This window comes from Aquarana catesbeiana, linkage group LG05, assembly GCF_042186555.1.
Source record: "Aquarana catesbeiana isolate 2022-GZ linkage group LG05, ASM4218655v1, whole genome shotgun sequence".
Classification (NCBI taxonomy): Eukaryota; Metazoa; Chordata; class Amphibia; order Anura; family Ranidae; genus Aquarana; species Aquarana catesbeiana.
The window spans coordinates 108,818,167-108,834,984 of record NC_133328.1 but is presented as its reverse complement, the minus strand read 5'-3'; the positions used below and the strand labels follow the sequence as shown (position 1 = coordinate 108,834,984).

At 42.3% G+C, this 16,818-nt stretch overlaps 1 protein-coding gene across 1 annotated transcript in view; it reads left to right on the top strand.

Moving 5' to 3' along the window:
* Positions 1-16,818, top strand: part of ITGB8 (integrin subunit beta 8) — a 187,892-nt gene that overhangs the window by 129,471 nt on the left and 41,603 nt on the right. The window contains exons 6-9 of the mRNA XM_073630056.1: positions 1,371-1,529; positions 7,406-7,501; positions 7,583-7,672; positions 10,272-10,406. Coding sequence (XP_073486157.1) covers positions 1,371-1,529; positions 7,406-7,501; positions 7,583-7,672; positions 10,272-10,406 — 480 coding nt within the window. The remainder of the gene's footprint in view (positions 1-1,370; positions 1,530-7,405; positions 7,502-7,582; positions 7,673-10,271; positions 10,407-16,818) is intronic.

Here is a 16,818-nt window from a genome sequence, read left to right as displayed (position 1 = left end):
ATGCAAAAAATAAAAACTGCAGAGGTGATCAAATACCACCAAAAGAAAGCTCTATTTGTGGGGAAAAAAAGACATCAATTTTGTTTGGGAGCCACGTCGCACGACCGTGCAATTGTCAGTGAAAGTGACGCAGTGCCGAATCGCAAAAAGTGCTCTTGTCTTTGGCCAGCCAAAAGGTCCGGGGCTTAAGTGGTTAACAGCCCCTAACACTTTGTGAAGCAGTTATAGAGGTGCAGATTACAGTGTGAACCTGTTGCTGTAGCCACAGTATCAAAGCTAATGTCACTCCAAGCCATCAGCTAGCACTTAAATAAAAAATAAAAATAACAATATAGCATGGACAATTGCTACACAAGCCATTTTGTCATTTAATGTTCTTAAAAATGTAATTTCCTCTTCAATCTTCAGCGTTGTCATTTTCTGCGAAATTTAATGCATAATGGCTACCTGCAGGCCTTCTTTACATAGTTGGTGTACAGAACTTTCCCAGATATGTTGTTTCCTGTTTGTGTGATTGGCTCACTGATTTTTCCAAAATTCTGCACTAAGATACAAGGCAGATTTTAGGCATTTTCTGCAACGAAAATGTCATTTTTGGTGAGATACTCCCAAAGGGTTAATCACTTCTAAAGGGATGCAGATCCTGCAACTCTCCTCATTAGAACACTGCAAGTGCATCTGCTGATTAAGAGTGCTTTCACACTGAGGTTGTGCAGTTTTCCCATGCCGCATGTGAAGCACAGTGTACCCGTGGGTGTACCTCTGTTTTGCCATAGACTTCAATTGCATCGAACAATTTTGTTGCCTTTCTGAAAGCACACCAAAAGTCCTGAGCACACGGATTTAAACAAACCTTGTTGCAGATTCCTACCTGTTTCTGTTCTACAAAAAGAGCTGTTTTTGTTTTTTTCAATGTGTGGAGTGAATCTAAATGACTTTTTCACTATTACACTGCTTGCAAAAAATGCATTTAACAATATATTAACGAATACAGATCAGCATTAGGGCTTGTGTTGACGGGCTTTGCAGCATTGTTATTGGAATCAGTTTGAGATGCTTCTGGGATCATTCAGAATTATTGCCGGTGCATGGAATCTACTTCTGAGCTGCTTTGCATTACCATTACCACCTGGGAAGGATGCGGTCCTGACGCAAACAAAAGCCCATCAACACTGATTCTTTAAAAAAAAAAACACCAAAAATGATTTTATTTTGTTAAATGCATATGGATAAATGAAAATGACCTGATTAACGTGTCCAGGGCAGTATCCATATCACATATTCTTATGATTGGCCTTTGAAGATATATACTGTATAATGTGAAAATCCTAATTATTCAACTCAGTAATGTGGATTACTTCATGTTTCAGAAAGATATTGGCTGGCGAAAGGAAGCAAAACGTTTGATTATCTTGATGACAGATCAGACTTCTCATTTAGCACTTGACAGCAAGTTAGCAGGCATAGTCACTCCAAATGACGGCAATTGTCACCTCAAAGACAATGTTTACACCAGAGCAACAGATATGGTAAGGATATAAATATATGTGGCTTGATTGTTGGTGCCAGGCAGGCTCGTCTGAGTATTTTAAAAACTGCTGATCTACTGGGATTTTCACACACAACCATCTCTGGGGTTTACAGAGAATGGTCTGAAAAAAGAGAAAATATCCAGTGAGCGGCAGTTGTGTGGATGAAAATGCCTAGTTGATGTCAGAGGAGAATGGGCAGACTGGTTTGAGATGATAGAAAGGCAAACAGTAACTTAAATAACCACTCGTTACAACCAAGGTATGCAGAATACCAAGTTTAAATGCACAACACATTGAACCTTGAAGCAGATGGGCTACAGCAGCAGAAGACCACACCGGGTGCCACTCCTGTCAGCTAAGATCAGGATACTGAGGCTACAATTCACACAGGCTCACCAAAATTGGACAATAGAAGTTTGGAAAAACGTTGCCTGGTCTGATGGGACTGATGGTCTCGATTTCAGCTGCGACATTCAGATGATAGGGTCAGAATATGACGTAAACAACATGAAATCATCGATCCATCCTGCTTTGTATCAACGGTTCAGGCTGGTGGTGGTGGTGTAATAGTAAAAAGTAAATACCAATGAGTGGTATGTGAACTTCGTGTGAATGAATTATGTGAACTTCGTGTGAACAACAAGTAAATGTAGCTGCCTTTTTAAGGTGGAGGCTATCCACCCAGGAATTGAAAAAAAATATATAAAGAAAGGCACTCACATGAATATACACAATCAAATGTGATGACAACGTATCAAATGTAATATGTGAACCTTGAAGTGTGTAAATCAAAGTCCAATCACAATCATAAAGTGTAACAAAATGAATCAGGTAAAGTCCAATGTGACAGTGTTGTCAACACCAATGGTTCTTCAACATCAATCTCCTATACTCTTCCCCACTAGTGCCCAAAGTGTGAATATGCACAGCACAGTACTTAATGTGTGGGGGATATTTTCTTGGTACACTTTGGGCCCCTTAATACCAACTGAGCATTGTTTAAATGCCATGGCCTAGCTGCAGGGCCGGACTGGGAGTAAAAACCAGCCCTGGAAAAAATGCCATACTAGCCCCATAGCATTATTATACCAGCCCAACAGCATAACTTCATTATTTTCTTGTTCATAAAATGGAAAACCATGCATTTTAAAACACATTTGAAGAGAGTATTATATATAGATAAGACAGATATAAAAGCACATAGGGCTATATATATATATAAAACATCAAATTCCAGTTAAAAGTGGTAGCAATTATCAAGGGGGACACCTGGGAAGCAATTATCAAGGGGGACACCTGGGACTCTGGGAATGTGGGGGGACTCTGATGACCAGAGACGACCTTCCGCAGAAAGAATACACTAAGGTAAGGGGGGTGGGTTACTGATATAAGGGGGAAACCTTTATATCAGTGCCCCCTTACATTATTGTATTTACTCCCCCCTTACATCACTGCCCCCCCCCTCAGACTGGCCTGGCGGTGCGGTCACTGACCTCCTCTCAGGTGCACCTTGCAGGGCTCAATCAGTCGGCTCCAGCTTGGTGGCTCTGGTTTTCCTATAGTCTCCTCTCCACAGTTCACACAAGTCTGACTTCTCCCATGACCCCCATCCCGGCGGCGCTCCCATTTTTGACTCCTCTCCAGACTCCCTCAGAGACTGCAGACATGATATAAGACAAGAGATGGTCAGAGGTTGTGGACATGATACAAGAAATGGTTAGAGGCTGCGGGTATAGTACAGGAGATGTCAAGATGTCAGAGGCTGTGGGCATAGTACAGGGGATGGTCAGAGGTTGCAGATATGATACAGGAGATGTCAGAGGCTGTGGGCATGGTACAGGAGATGTTGGAGGCTGCGGGCATGGTACAGGAGATCAATGCAGCCTCACTTTACCCATCAATGCAGCCTCACTGTGCCCGTCAATGCAGCCTCACTGTGCCCATCATTGCAGCCTCATGGTGCCCATCGCGGCAGCCTCACTGCCCATTAATGCAGCCTCACTGTGCCCATCATTGCAGCCTCACTGTACCCATCATTGCAGCCTCACTGTACCCATCAATTCAGCCTCACAGTGCCCATCATTGCAGCCTCACATTGCCCACCATTGCAGCCTCACAGTGCTCATCATTGCAGCCTCACAGTGCCCATTATTGCAGCCTCACTGTGCCCATCATTGCAGCCTCACCATGCCCATAATTACAGCCTCACCGTGTCCATCATTGCAGCCTTACTGTGCCCACAATTGCAGCCTTAGCGTGATCATTGCAGCCTCACCATACCCATGATTACAGCATCACCATGTCCATCATTGCAGCCTTACTGTGCCCGTCATGGCAGCCTCACCACGCCCATAATTGCATCCTCATTGTGTCCATCATTGCAGCCTTACCGTGCCCACAATTGCAGCCTTACCGTGCTAATCATTGCAGACTTACCATGCCGATAATTGCAGCCTTACCATGCCCATTGCAGCCTTACCTTGCCTGGCTGGATTACACACAACAGGCATCCATCTTCCGCTGTGTGTCACTGAGTTCAATGTGAAATGTTCGGCCGCGCTGCTTGTGACAAAAGTCCGGCCCTCCTCCTAGACCAGCTCGTGTGATGGACAGAACACTGTGTCTATCACACGAGCTGGTCAAGGAGGAGGGCGGGACTTTTGTCACAGCGCGGACAAACTTTTCACACTTAACTCCGTGCCTGCTGTGTGTGAGTGTGACAGGAGGAGGGAGGGGCAGGCAGCTTATCCAGTTATCCTGGTAGGCCAGTCCGGCCCTGCCTACCTGAGTATTGTTGCTGACCATGTCCATCCCTTTATGACTACAGTGTACCTATCTTCTGATAACTACTTCCAGCAGGATAATGCACCATGTCATAAAGCTTAAATCATCTCATCACTGTTGTCTTGAACATGACAATGAGGTCTCTGTACTCCAATGGCCTCCACAGTCACCAGATCCCATCCAATAGATTACCTTTGTGATGTTGTAGAACAGGAGATTCGCATCATGGATGTGCAGCTGACAAATCTGCAGCAACTGCGTGATGCTATCATGTCAATATGAACCAAAATCTCTGTGGAATGTTTCCAACACCTTGCTGAATTTATGCCACAAAGAGTTAAGGCAGTTCTGAGTGCTAGTTCACACCAGATGCAGTTCCGTGCGCTTTTTTCTGCACAAAAAATGCATGCAGTGTTTTCCATGTATTCCAGTGGCTCTAGTTCACACCAGTGCAGTCAGTTTCCGGTGCAGAAAAAAAAGTAGCACATGCTGCATTTTTTTTGCACAGAACTGTACTGCAACCTAGCAAATTGTATCAAAAACGCACTGAAACTGCGTGTGGTGTGAACTGTAGGCAAAAACTGATCCGGAACGTATGAGTGCATTTTTGTGGTGTGAACTGGCCCTAAAAATGCATGCACGGTGTTTTCCATGTATTCAGTGCAGAAACTGACCGGAAACTGGCTGGAACTGACTGCATTGGTGTGAACTAGAACCATTGAAATACATGGAAAACACTGTGCATGCATTTTTAGTGCAGAAAAAAAAGGTGCACGGAACTGCGTCTGGCATGAACTGGCCCTGAAGGAAAAAGGGGGTCCCACCCAGTTCTATCAAGGTGTACCTAATAAAGTGTGTGTGTGTGTGTATATGTATGTATGTATGTATATACATATATATATATATATATATATATATATATATATATATATATATATATATATATTATGATTCTACAGGAAATTAAAGTGATTTTTCACAAGTAATGCTCAGCACGTCCAGCATTTTTTTTTAATAAGTAGAACCACAGGAGGAGATTTACTAAAACTGGTGCATACAAAATCAGATGCAGCTGTGCATAGTGACCAATCAGCTTCCAGGTTTTAGGCCCCTTTCACACGAGGCGGACTCCATTTCTACGGAGCCCGCCTCGGTCCGCCGGCTCAGCGGGAGATCTGTCCGTTGATCTCCGCTGAGCCGGCGGGAGGGGAGGGGCTTGTCAGGCGCCGCTGCTGCCTATGGAGGGATTGGATGAAAACGGACAGCATGTCCGTTTTCATCAGATCTCCCCCGATCCGATCCGCCAGCGATGGATCTGGACGTAGAGCCATCCGTCTGCTTTTAGCGGATCGGACCGGGTCGGATGTCAGCGGACATGTCTCCGCTGACATCCGATGCTCCATAGACTAACATGGAGGGCCCGTTCAGGTCCGCCGTCAAAACTGACAGGCAGACCTGCACAGTCCGATCGTGTGAAAGGGGCCTTATTGTCATAGCTTAATTGAAAACGCTGAAGTTAGAAGCTGATTGGTCACTATGCACAGCTGCGCCAGATTCTGTGCACACCAGTTTTAGTAAATCTCCCCCCCCCATAGTGTTTTGTAACATGTTTCTTTATGTATTAGTTAAGTTCAGAACTAAAATAGAATTTTTAACATATTTTGTACATTTCTTGTCAGGTAAATATTTTTAACTTGAGTACATTTTACAAACATGAAGCACTTAAAGCGTTTGTTACCCCAACACTTCATATTCCTGATATGTGGCTTCTGTACCATGTACATGTATGAGAAAGTATCCCTTGTATTGCTCCCTTTGAGTGAAATCCCTGGTGTTCCTGCTAGTCTCTTTGCTTTCCTATTAAAAACTGACCACACTAGTGGAGAGCACACTGTAGTCAGTTCTCTAGCTATGCTGGGAACTCAGTATGCTCTTCTCCAATGGTCAGACATGTCCTGACAAGCCACCCCTGCACAGTCATTCACTGGGAAGCTCAGTATGCTGCTGCTTCTCCTCCCCCCAGCTCTTATGCAGCTGAGAACAGAGGGAATGTGATCACTTATAAAAAAAGGTATTTATAATGTTTTTTTTTTTTTTTTTATATGTATAAAAAAATGTTTTGCCTTTCATTTCTATTTTAAACTGAACAGGTTGATTTACACGGTGATTATTTACAATCACTTTAAGTCAGTTCTCCATCATGTTTGTTAAGTCTTTTACCACTTGGCTGTGAATGGGCTGTAGTTTGATCTGCTGAGTCACAGGAAGGACTACCACCAGGTTTCAATGAGGCTCCATTCACACCATGGTGTTCCGTTTTCGATGTGATTCTGCCCGCAATTCAGAAAAGTCACAAATTGCGGGACACCATTCTGCCAATTCTGCCCTGATTGGTGCCTGCAAGAAGTGCAAGAACTTCTTTTGGGCATCCTGTGATTCTGTTTGCACGATTTTACCACCATTTTACCGCATTTGGCCGGGCGACAATCGCGGCAGAATCGCGCCACAATTTTTTGCCATTCAAAGTAACGGGGATTGCAAGGGCGTCCCACGGTTTGTGGCGTTTCCAAATCGTGGTCACAATCGCAGCAATTCTGCCCGCAAAAACGGAATACCATGATGTGAATGGAGCCTAAACCCTTTGTGTTGCTAGGGGCAACAGCCAACAACAGGAGGGTCAGTTGGTGGCATGTTGCACATTCTTAGGCAGGAAATCACAGCAGAGATATAGTAGCTGTCTGTACTTGCTTAATTTAGTAAATATATTGTTTTCATTACATATAGGCCTCATGAACACAGACATTGCTCCCTTTTTGACGTGTGTGGGTGTGACGCAGGGACCCACACAGGTGTCATTTTGGGAGCAGCAGCTGTGTCCCAATTGACATGAATGGGATTGCCTGCACAGAGATGCACAGAATGCCTGTGCATCCCATGTAGGCAAATGCGGCCCTCGCATGGGTGTACTCATAAGTATGCCCATGTGAATGAGACCTAATTCTTGTTTTAAAGGCATTGTTACACCCATTTACATTAAAATCTGTTTCCACAATAATAATGATTTGCTTACTTGTTTTTTTTTTCCGCAGGAACACCCATCACTGGGCATGCTTGGCCAAAGATTAGTTGACAACCATATTTATGGAATGTTTGCAGTACAGGGAAAAGCTTTCAATTGGTACAAGGTAACACAATTTGAACATGATCCCTCTAGTTTATTATTTGATTTAACTTTCTAAGCTGCATTTTCCATTTTATTTCTGCAGGACCTCATGCCGCTGCTGCCAGGGACAATAGCCAAGCAATTTGATGCCACTGCCTCTGACATCAATAATTTGGTGGTTGAGGCTTACAAGGTCAGTGTTTTCAACAGACAGATTGTTCAGCAATATCTTTGTGAAACATTAGAGCTATTTTGGTTTGAGAGTTTTGGTTGCCAATTTCTTGTGCTTCCAGGTAAATTATCATTACAAATGTGTTGGATGAAAAGTGCATAGACAGAACATGCATATGAAAGGGGCCTAAAGTTTACTTTAAAATATATATATAAAATATAAGATTGGCGTAAACGATGTGATTTACCTTCAGTGGGATTTGTCCCTTGTGTTGATGTGTCCTGGTTTACCAGAAATGTTCCTCTTCCATTGCACCCTTACCCCTGCCACTGTCATTTTCCAGTACAGTGGGGGTTAATATCAAATGTACCTGATTATGCCCACCCTTTCTGCCCAGCTCCACCATTTATAGAAGTCGTATTACAAGAATTAAATGTGATCTATGAATTGAGGACAAATGGATGATTGAATGGCTTGCCCCTCTATTCATAGATTATGTCTCATTCATAGAAGCTATAGTAGTTTTTTTTTTTAATTCCTGGAGTTCAGCGTTAGGTAACATATTACAACAGTTGTGAATGTGGTTGTCGAAGAATAACATAAAATATAACCAAAGTCAAAAGTTCTGGAGAGAATCAGACTACCATTTCAGGTTTTTATTTATGTCTGTGCCCCCTGTTGGGGACATTTACAAAGGAAAATCACAAATTTTGGGTTGTCCCCAGATCAGGAATAGAAGGGAAATGCTTTGAAGCTATTTCCTCTCACTTCCCGTTTTGGGGCAGGAAGTGATGGTAAATCTCCCCAATGGGACACACATGGCAAGAAAAACCAGACAGAAGTAATAAGACTCCCTTACTTTATCCAAAATTAAAAAGAAAAAACAACTTTTGCCTTGAGCTCTCCTTTTTTTTTTTTTTTTTTTTATGTGTGGACCAGAGGAGCCTTAACCTTGAGTACAAGCAACATTGAAACCTTGGTTTAAACTTGCGTTGAACAGTGGAAAGGTAGTGCTGCCTGGGTTCCAGGTCAGGACTGAAATCAAAGCCTTAGCTCAGAATGAGCTGGGAAAGAGGACCCCTCAGGTGCTACAGAAGTGTCTACCTATAATGGGTAATATTCAGAGGCATAGCTTGAAGCTTGTGGGCCCCGATGCAAAAGTTGACCTGGGCCCCCCCACTACTTCCAACGTGCGTGCAGATGCATCCACTGCACGTCAAGATATTCAAAGTGGCTTAAGAGTTTTGAGTTCCCAGAGTTCCTCTTTACATCAGAGGACAGGGATTACCGCTGGAGAATCAGAGGACAGGGACCCCTGGCAGATCACTTGGCAGAGCTCCTTTCCCATCCCAGCACTGTATACAGCCCCCCCCCACACACACACACACACACACTAAACAGGGCTGAAATCACATTCCATTACACACAGTCTGTCAGTCTTCACAGGGTGTATCTGGCTATTATGTTGCCCTTCCGACCTGTGAAATTCTCTGGTCGGAACGGCAGTGCTGTTGCAGTAGGCAGATACACCCTGTTCAGATCATGGCTAACTGGCTGTGTTGTAAAGGAATATGATTTCAGCCCTGTGGAGGAGGAACAGTATAGAGTGCTGTAATAGGAAAGGAGCTCAGCAGCCGGGCATAGCATGCAGGGTGGACGGGGTGGTCAGGGGGCTTTTGGGGGGGGGGGCAACTTAGATTTCGGAGGGCTAAGCCGTGTAGCACAAAATCTGAAGCCTGCAGCCTTTCAGGGGCCCCCTGAGGAGGTGTTAAGGGATTGGTTTTAGCAATTTCTGAAGGTTTCTCTGTCAGTGTTGGCAGGTGTTGGGGGAAGGTCACCTCCAGAAGGTGTGTGTCTTTTCCCCAGTTGTGGTAGTGGTAACTAGGAGACACTGAGCAGTGTCATACCTCATCAGTGACATTGGTCTCATCGTGGCTACAGGACGGCACTCTCCTCTTGCCTCGCTGAGCTTGGTTACCATTCAATGTTGTCAGCACACAGTACAGACACTTCCCCATCCTGGGCTGTTCTCACCTCGTGCTCCTCTCCATTCTGGAAATGGCTCTCAGCTTCTCCCCAGCCAATGGGAACAGAGGGGTGTGGACTGTGGAAGGCAAAGTAGAAGGCCAGTACTGGAGTGTGGCTGTGGGCCCCTAGGGCAGATCGGAGCTGGATTTTGTGGAGGATATGATAATATGACAGGGAGGCTGAAGGGGCCCCCTGGAGCTAAGGGCGGGGTTGCAATTGTGACCCCTGCAACCCCTTATGCTACGCCCATGGTAATATTGGTTATGAATTGAAATAATTTTTGACCGGTTCACTTTCAAGAAACACGAAAATCACTTCATTATTCAAGTGAAATACTGACAAAATATATTTACATAGAACCTGCTTTTGCTGTTTGCAGTAAATTGTCTCCCCAGCAAGTTGTTGGTCTTACTACAGAAGTGCATTACTATGTAGCTTGTGGACAAAGCTTACAGTACATTCTTTATGGATAGGAAACAATTCATCTATTCAGCCAAACTTGCACAAATAGTCTTTTCATGTTGTTGCAGAAATGGGTGGATGAATGTTTTTCTAAATAAAATTTAGGATTAACTTTGATGTCTTCTTCCAGGCGCTTGTCTCAGAGATGAAGATTCAAGTATATAATTCCATGAAGGGTATTTCTGTAAATATAACTGCTATCTGTCCGGATGGAAATAGACATTCTGGAGTGGAGGGATGTCACAATGTAAAAAATAATGATAAGGTATGTTACAGCCTGGATTTCCTTTAAAGCTGTGAACATCAATAACTTCTGAGTTTTTTAATAGTCTGCTTGCAGTATCTGTGCTATATTCATCTCAGCTGATAGTTTATAATTTACTTCTTATTTTAAAGTGATCATTCATTTTATTATTAATAATTCTACTGCTAAACTTAAGGGACTGCTTGACTTTTGGCAGCCGCATACCAATATACTTCACTTTGTAGCCCTAGTGCTGCATTGAACCATTGCAGAAAAAAGAGGTGGCTGTGTCTAGTTACCATTGCATGTGTGTGCCACTCAACCTATTTATTTGTATGGCTGGTCTTCATTCATGTGGCCCCCAACCATCCAGAGTATGGCTCCAGTCATAGTTAATAATTGGGCTGAGTGAAGAGCATATACACTAGGAGCTGGATGTGGCCCTTCTTTTTGCAAAAACTGTGCAGGGCTGCACAGTGAGCACCATTTTCTGCAGCATTGTACTATTAGTCTAGGCTGCAGTATGCCCCCGGGGGTATGGCAATGACCACTTGGGCTCGCAAGAAGTTATTTAATAATTGTGGGCATCATTCATCACTATAGAGGACAAGCAGCAAGGGATGGAGCAGAGTGTCTGAAAGGGTCAATGCCAAGGTGAATGTAGGTATTGAAGAGAGCTGCTTTTCTTCTTTTTAAAAACACCTGCGCAATTTATTTTTTAGTTATCAACTTAAAGAGGAAGTAAACCCTGATGAGTTTTACTACCTCTTTTTTCCCCTGCAAATAAAAGCATCATGGGCTAGTATGAATCGCATACTACCCCATTATGTTGTACTTACCTGCAAATGAAGATCGCGATGTCCCCGCTGGTGGCCGCATTCATCTTCACCCCTCTTCCTTCCGAGGCCGTAGACTCCAGCTCTGTAACTGGCCGGAGCCCGTGACATCACTGCTGCGCATGCGCGCTGGTGCCACCGGTCACGGCACTGGTCCTTTAGAAACGGCGCTATCATGCCCTTTCTTCATTGCGCATGCTCCAATGACGTCAGCACAAGCGTATATGGTAAACCGCGCAGGTTTAGGAGATATTTCCAATACCTACAGGTAAGCCTTATTATAGGCTTACCTGTAGGTAAAAGTGATGTAACTATGTTTAACACTTTAAAGTATAACTAAAGGCAAAACTTTTTTTTTTTTTTTTTTTTTTTAATTTTGGATAGAGTGGAGAGGGATTAGAACACCTGTGGGTTTTTATTGCTGTCTGTGCCCTGTTTAGAAGATTCATCCTCTCTATTTGTCCTGTTTACCATTATCTTTAAAAGTGAAAGTAAAAGAAAATCCCAAATTTTGGGTTGTTCCATGAAAAGTAATAGATGGGAAATCTTCCATTGGGGACACTAGTTCTGGTGATATGAGGGTCCCCAAGGGATTACTTTAATTTTCAGGGATTTCCTCTCACTTCCTTTTTGGCTATGGGACAGGAAGTGAAGGGTAAATCTTTGCAAAGGGACACAGAGGAGGAAAAAAAGTCTGACAGGGTTTACAATCCTCCCATGCTCTATCCAAAATGAAAAAAAGGTTTGCCCATAGTTCTACTTTAAGGTGGAAATGATCTTTAGTGTTATCCTTTTCTGCAAAGCGTACTGCAAAGCTTTGTCCAGCATATTTAGAACCTGGAGAACTCCAAAACCTGAGGCACTCTGAGGCTGAGGGATGGCAATGCCTCTACCATCAGCTGCTATAGATTATTGGTTGTTCAATAGATGGATGGCATTGGTGTCCAGGAGGGAAGTTGCAGAAACCAGGCCAGCAAGATTGACTTATCAGAACAGCCAGGGTTTAAGAGAATTCTGAATACCAGAAGATGCTGGGTAAAGTTACAGTATATTATTTCAGGTACTTATATAGCGCTGTCAATTTACACAGCACTTTACCTATACATTGTACATTCACATCAGTCCCTGCCCTCAAGGAGCTTACAATCTAAGGTCCCTAACTCGCATTCATACATACACATACTAGGGCCATATTAGACAGGAACCAATTAACCTACCAGCAAGTCTTTGGTGTATATGGAGAAAATTGAGGGTGTCTACACTGCATTACTACCAAATTACACTTCTGTAGCAAAAGTAAGGTTGGCTTTAAGTATTATTGCACATTAAAAAAAAATCCATAGTAATCCATAGCTACTGTAGTAAAACAATAAATAGAAGCAGGTACCTCCAAAAGGAACCCTTAGGAGCACCTCTTAACCTGCCCACACTGAAGCAGCATAGCACAACTGCTAAAATAAGTATGGGGAGCTTTCATAGGGAGTAATGGTCTACCTAGTTTCCCATTTTCAGAAGAGATGTCATTTTTTATTAAGGGTAATGAACATGGACACTAGAAATAGATAGTTTGTAGGAGATAAAAACTTTCTGGGCTAACATATAAACAAGAGAGTCCACAAAAATGTAAATTAAGTCTCGATAACAGCAGCCTTAAAGCAAACATGTCAGCTTGTTCTTATGCAGGACTTTTTTAAAAGTTTACAATAGCTAACAGGTTTGCATTAATTTTCAACCACAAAACATTGACATGGCACAGCTGTAAGTCACATGTTTATTTTCTTGTATATTGTCCGGTGTTACTAGGAAGCATATACTGTAGTGTTACTGCAAATCATTGTTAGTCAGTCCCCTCTGTTCTTACACACTGACACAAGAAGTTACAAAGAACAAAGCTAAATTAGAAAGATATATTGAAGGTTAGGGCAAATTTGCTATGGATACCACAAAAATATACAAAAAGTGAAAAGCCATGCTGAAAGGTTATAATTAGTTTTTGTTTGGCAAGTTGATACAGTGTTTACACGAAAAGTAAGAACTTATTTTTCTTTTTAATGCAATGGTTACGTGATGCTTAGCCTAGAAAAAATATATTCTTTTTATTTTTTATATATAATTGCAGTTGCTTATTCCTTGTCTAACAATCATTTTGTGGAAAATTTAGCTTATGTGTCTATCCTGCATGTATTCAATGTCTTGGTTTCTTAGAAAAACAAAGACTGACGTTCTTTGCGGACAGTTCTAAAAATTAGCCTCACCTATAAAACTGTACGTGGTGCAGTTAGCCTTTGTTTGACCTGAACATCTGTTAAGGGAAATGATTGCACAAACTGCAGATTAAAAGTGTCAAGGGCTTCCATCTGCACTTTCCACCTTCAGTTAAATTTTTCATCATTATACACTTTTGCCAATTTTTTTGACCGTGTCCCAGTGCTAGTTCTAGATAATGTTCTAAGGGTTATATTGATTTCTTTACTGTGGAAAAAAATAACACATTTTTAGACATCTTCCTTTTGGGTTTCTTTTGTTGTACCTGAAGAACTTGTCCATTGTATTTTTTTCTGTTTGGCTTTAGTTTTTCTCAGTGGAACTCTAATCTGAAAGGTATAACTATATTTGTGAGTTGAGAATAACCTGAGATTTACAATTTTTGGGTCCATAGATGTGTTTTTCATTCTGAAAAGAAGAATGGTAAGAATAGTACTTTTTTGGCGATTTTAGAACAATGGAAAGCTGTCAACTGGGTTTTACAAAAGTGGCCCAGTGTACTATTGGGATTCCACTTTCTCTGTTACTTAATTTATTACTGTTATATGGACCTGCCTCATACTTATTGATGGTCATAAAAATTTTAGTGTATTCTGAAGCTATTATCATGTCTCCAAACGACGGACAGGAAAATTCTGAGCAGAGATAAAAGGACTCATAAGCATGTGAAACAATGGAAGTAGAAGAGACTTATGCTATCTGTATATTTAAGAGATAACACATGCATAATCCAATTTGAGAACAGCTGTCTTCCCAAAATAACTAGATTGGGCAACTGCTGTCTTATGCTTGTGTTTTTTTTCCCCAAAAATGTGCCCAAAGAAAAACTGCACTGTAAGCATTCATTATATAGATTGCAGGCACTATACGGTATGTAGCTTTGTGGTCTCATTGGTTAGGAAGGGACGTATTTTGGAGATGTTGTGGAGGTTGAGGCGGCAAGCTTTGGAAAGTGATTGGATGTGGGGCCGAAAGGAGAGTTTAGAGTCCAGGATAACACCTAGCACCCTGCTGTGCAGGGATGGTTGTAGACCAGGCGTTCAAAGAATTTAGAGGAAAAAGGGAGCAAGGAGATATGGTATAAATTGTTAAGATTGGTAGGGTCCAAGGATGGCTTTTTAAGTATGGGGTGACCAGTGCATGTTTTAGAGAGTTGGGGAAGATGCCAGAAGAGAGGGGGAGATTGAAGATTTGGGTTAGAGAGTGTAGGATAGAGTCAGAGGGTGACCGTATTTGAGAGAGAATGGGGTCCAGGGGACAAGTGGTTAGACGGGCGTTAGAATTCAGTTTAGCAACCTCATCTATAGTAGCGGGGTTGAATAAGGTTGTTGACATGGGGTGTTAAGTGGGGAATATACCTGTAGAGTGGAGATTTCATCACAAATTGAATCAATCTTATTTTTGAAGTGATTAGCAATCTCCTGAGCAGTGAGTGAGTTGGTGGGTGGAGGCAGTGGAGGACAAAGTAGAGAGTTAAAGGTAGAGAAGGTATTTTAAACTTCATAAATAGAACAATGTGGGTTGCTACAATATATAGGGTAAAACATTGTCTTGCTGAAAGGTGTTGGAAATTTCTGTGTCAGAAATGAAAGACACGTTCTGCACCAAATGGTTATCCACATGCTATTGTGCTGTCCTGACAGTTGTCCAGGGATGGACAACAGTTTCTAATACGCTTTAATCATTTTCCAAGTAGAAAAGTGAAACAGGAATGTTAATGATTCTCCTTTAAATGGCCTTACTAGAATTTACACTGCTGTGTGATCAATGTCCTCACTAAGATTAATGGTTGAAAATACCTCATGTAAAATCTACTGGTTTGGTATAGAAGATTTTGGACATGGAGTGCCAAAAGCAATTAGTAAGGAATAACGTGCTATTTGTCATAGGGTAGGTAAAAAGACAGAAGGGATTTCATTGCCTTTTTGTATATGAGCCCCTGTCTCAAAATTTCCAAAAATAATATTCTAGTTTTTGAGGTTGTTGGCAATGACACTACTTGGTTTCTTAAAGCAGTTCTTCACCCTGTTTGAAAAAACTAAAAGTCAGCAGCTACAAATACTGTAGCTGCTGACTTTAAATAAAAGGACACTTACCTGCCATGGGTCCAGCACCGTCCTCACCCGAATCAGAACTTTGCCAGTCTCGGCTCCCTGGCATGTTTACTGTGGGCAGCCAACTGCTTACTGCACATGCGTGAACCACGCTGTGCTTTGTGTACAGTCCTGCAGCCTTCTGGGACCTGTGACGTGTCCCAGAAGGTTGTGGATAGGGAGACGGAGGAAATCTTTTAGTGTATTTGCCGTGGCCATCCTACCAGAAGTGGGAACGGGTATCTGTCAAAACCAGGTACCCAAGAAAGGAATATGTATGCTGCTTTCTGACTCTTAAGCAATATGCTTTTAATAAAAAAATTAGTCACTGACCCAACAGAGATTACTTTCATTTTGGTTTAACCATCTCAATACAGTGCATTTTAACCCCCTTCCTGCCCAAGCCATTTTTCAGCTTTCAGCGTTGTCACATTTTGAATGACAATTGCGCGGTCATACAACACTGTACCCAAATGAAATTTTTATTATTTTTTCCCCACAAATAGAGCATTATTTTGGTGGTATTTGATCACATCTGCGGTTTTTATTTTTTGCGCTATAAACAAAAGAAGAGGGACAAGTTTGAAAAAAACACAATATTTTTTACTTTTTGTTATAATAAATATCCATTTTTTTTTTTTTAAACAAATTTTCTCCTCAGTTTAGGCCGATACTTATTCTTCTACATATTTATGGTAAAAAAAATCGCAATAAGCGTATATTGATTGGTTTGCACAAAAGTTATAGCGTCTACAAAATAGGGGATAGATTTATAGCATTTTTATTATTTTTTTTTTACTAGTCATGGCGGCGATCTGCGATTTTTATTGTGACTGTGATATTGTGGCGGACACATCGGACACTTTTGACATATTTTTGGGACCATTCACATTTATACAGCGATCCGTGCTATAAAAATGCACTGATTACTGTGTAAATGTGACTGGCAGGGAAGGGGTTAACACTAGGGGGTGATCGAGGGGTTAACTGTGTTCCTAGGCAATGTTTCTAACTGAAGGGGGAGGGGACTCACAAGGGGAGGAAACCGATCTGTGTTGCTCTGTACTGAGAACACAGATCGGTCTCCTCTCCTCTCTGACAGGACGTGGATCTGTGTGTTTACACACACAGATCCACGTCCTGCCGTGTTACCGGGCAATCGCGTTTGCCTGGCGGCCGCCGGGCTTGCGCATCGGGTGCCCAGTGACACGACGGGCGCGCGCGATTGCCGGCGGCGGC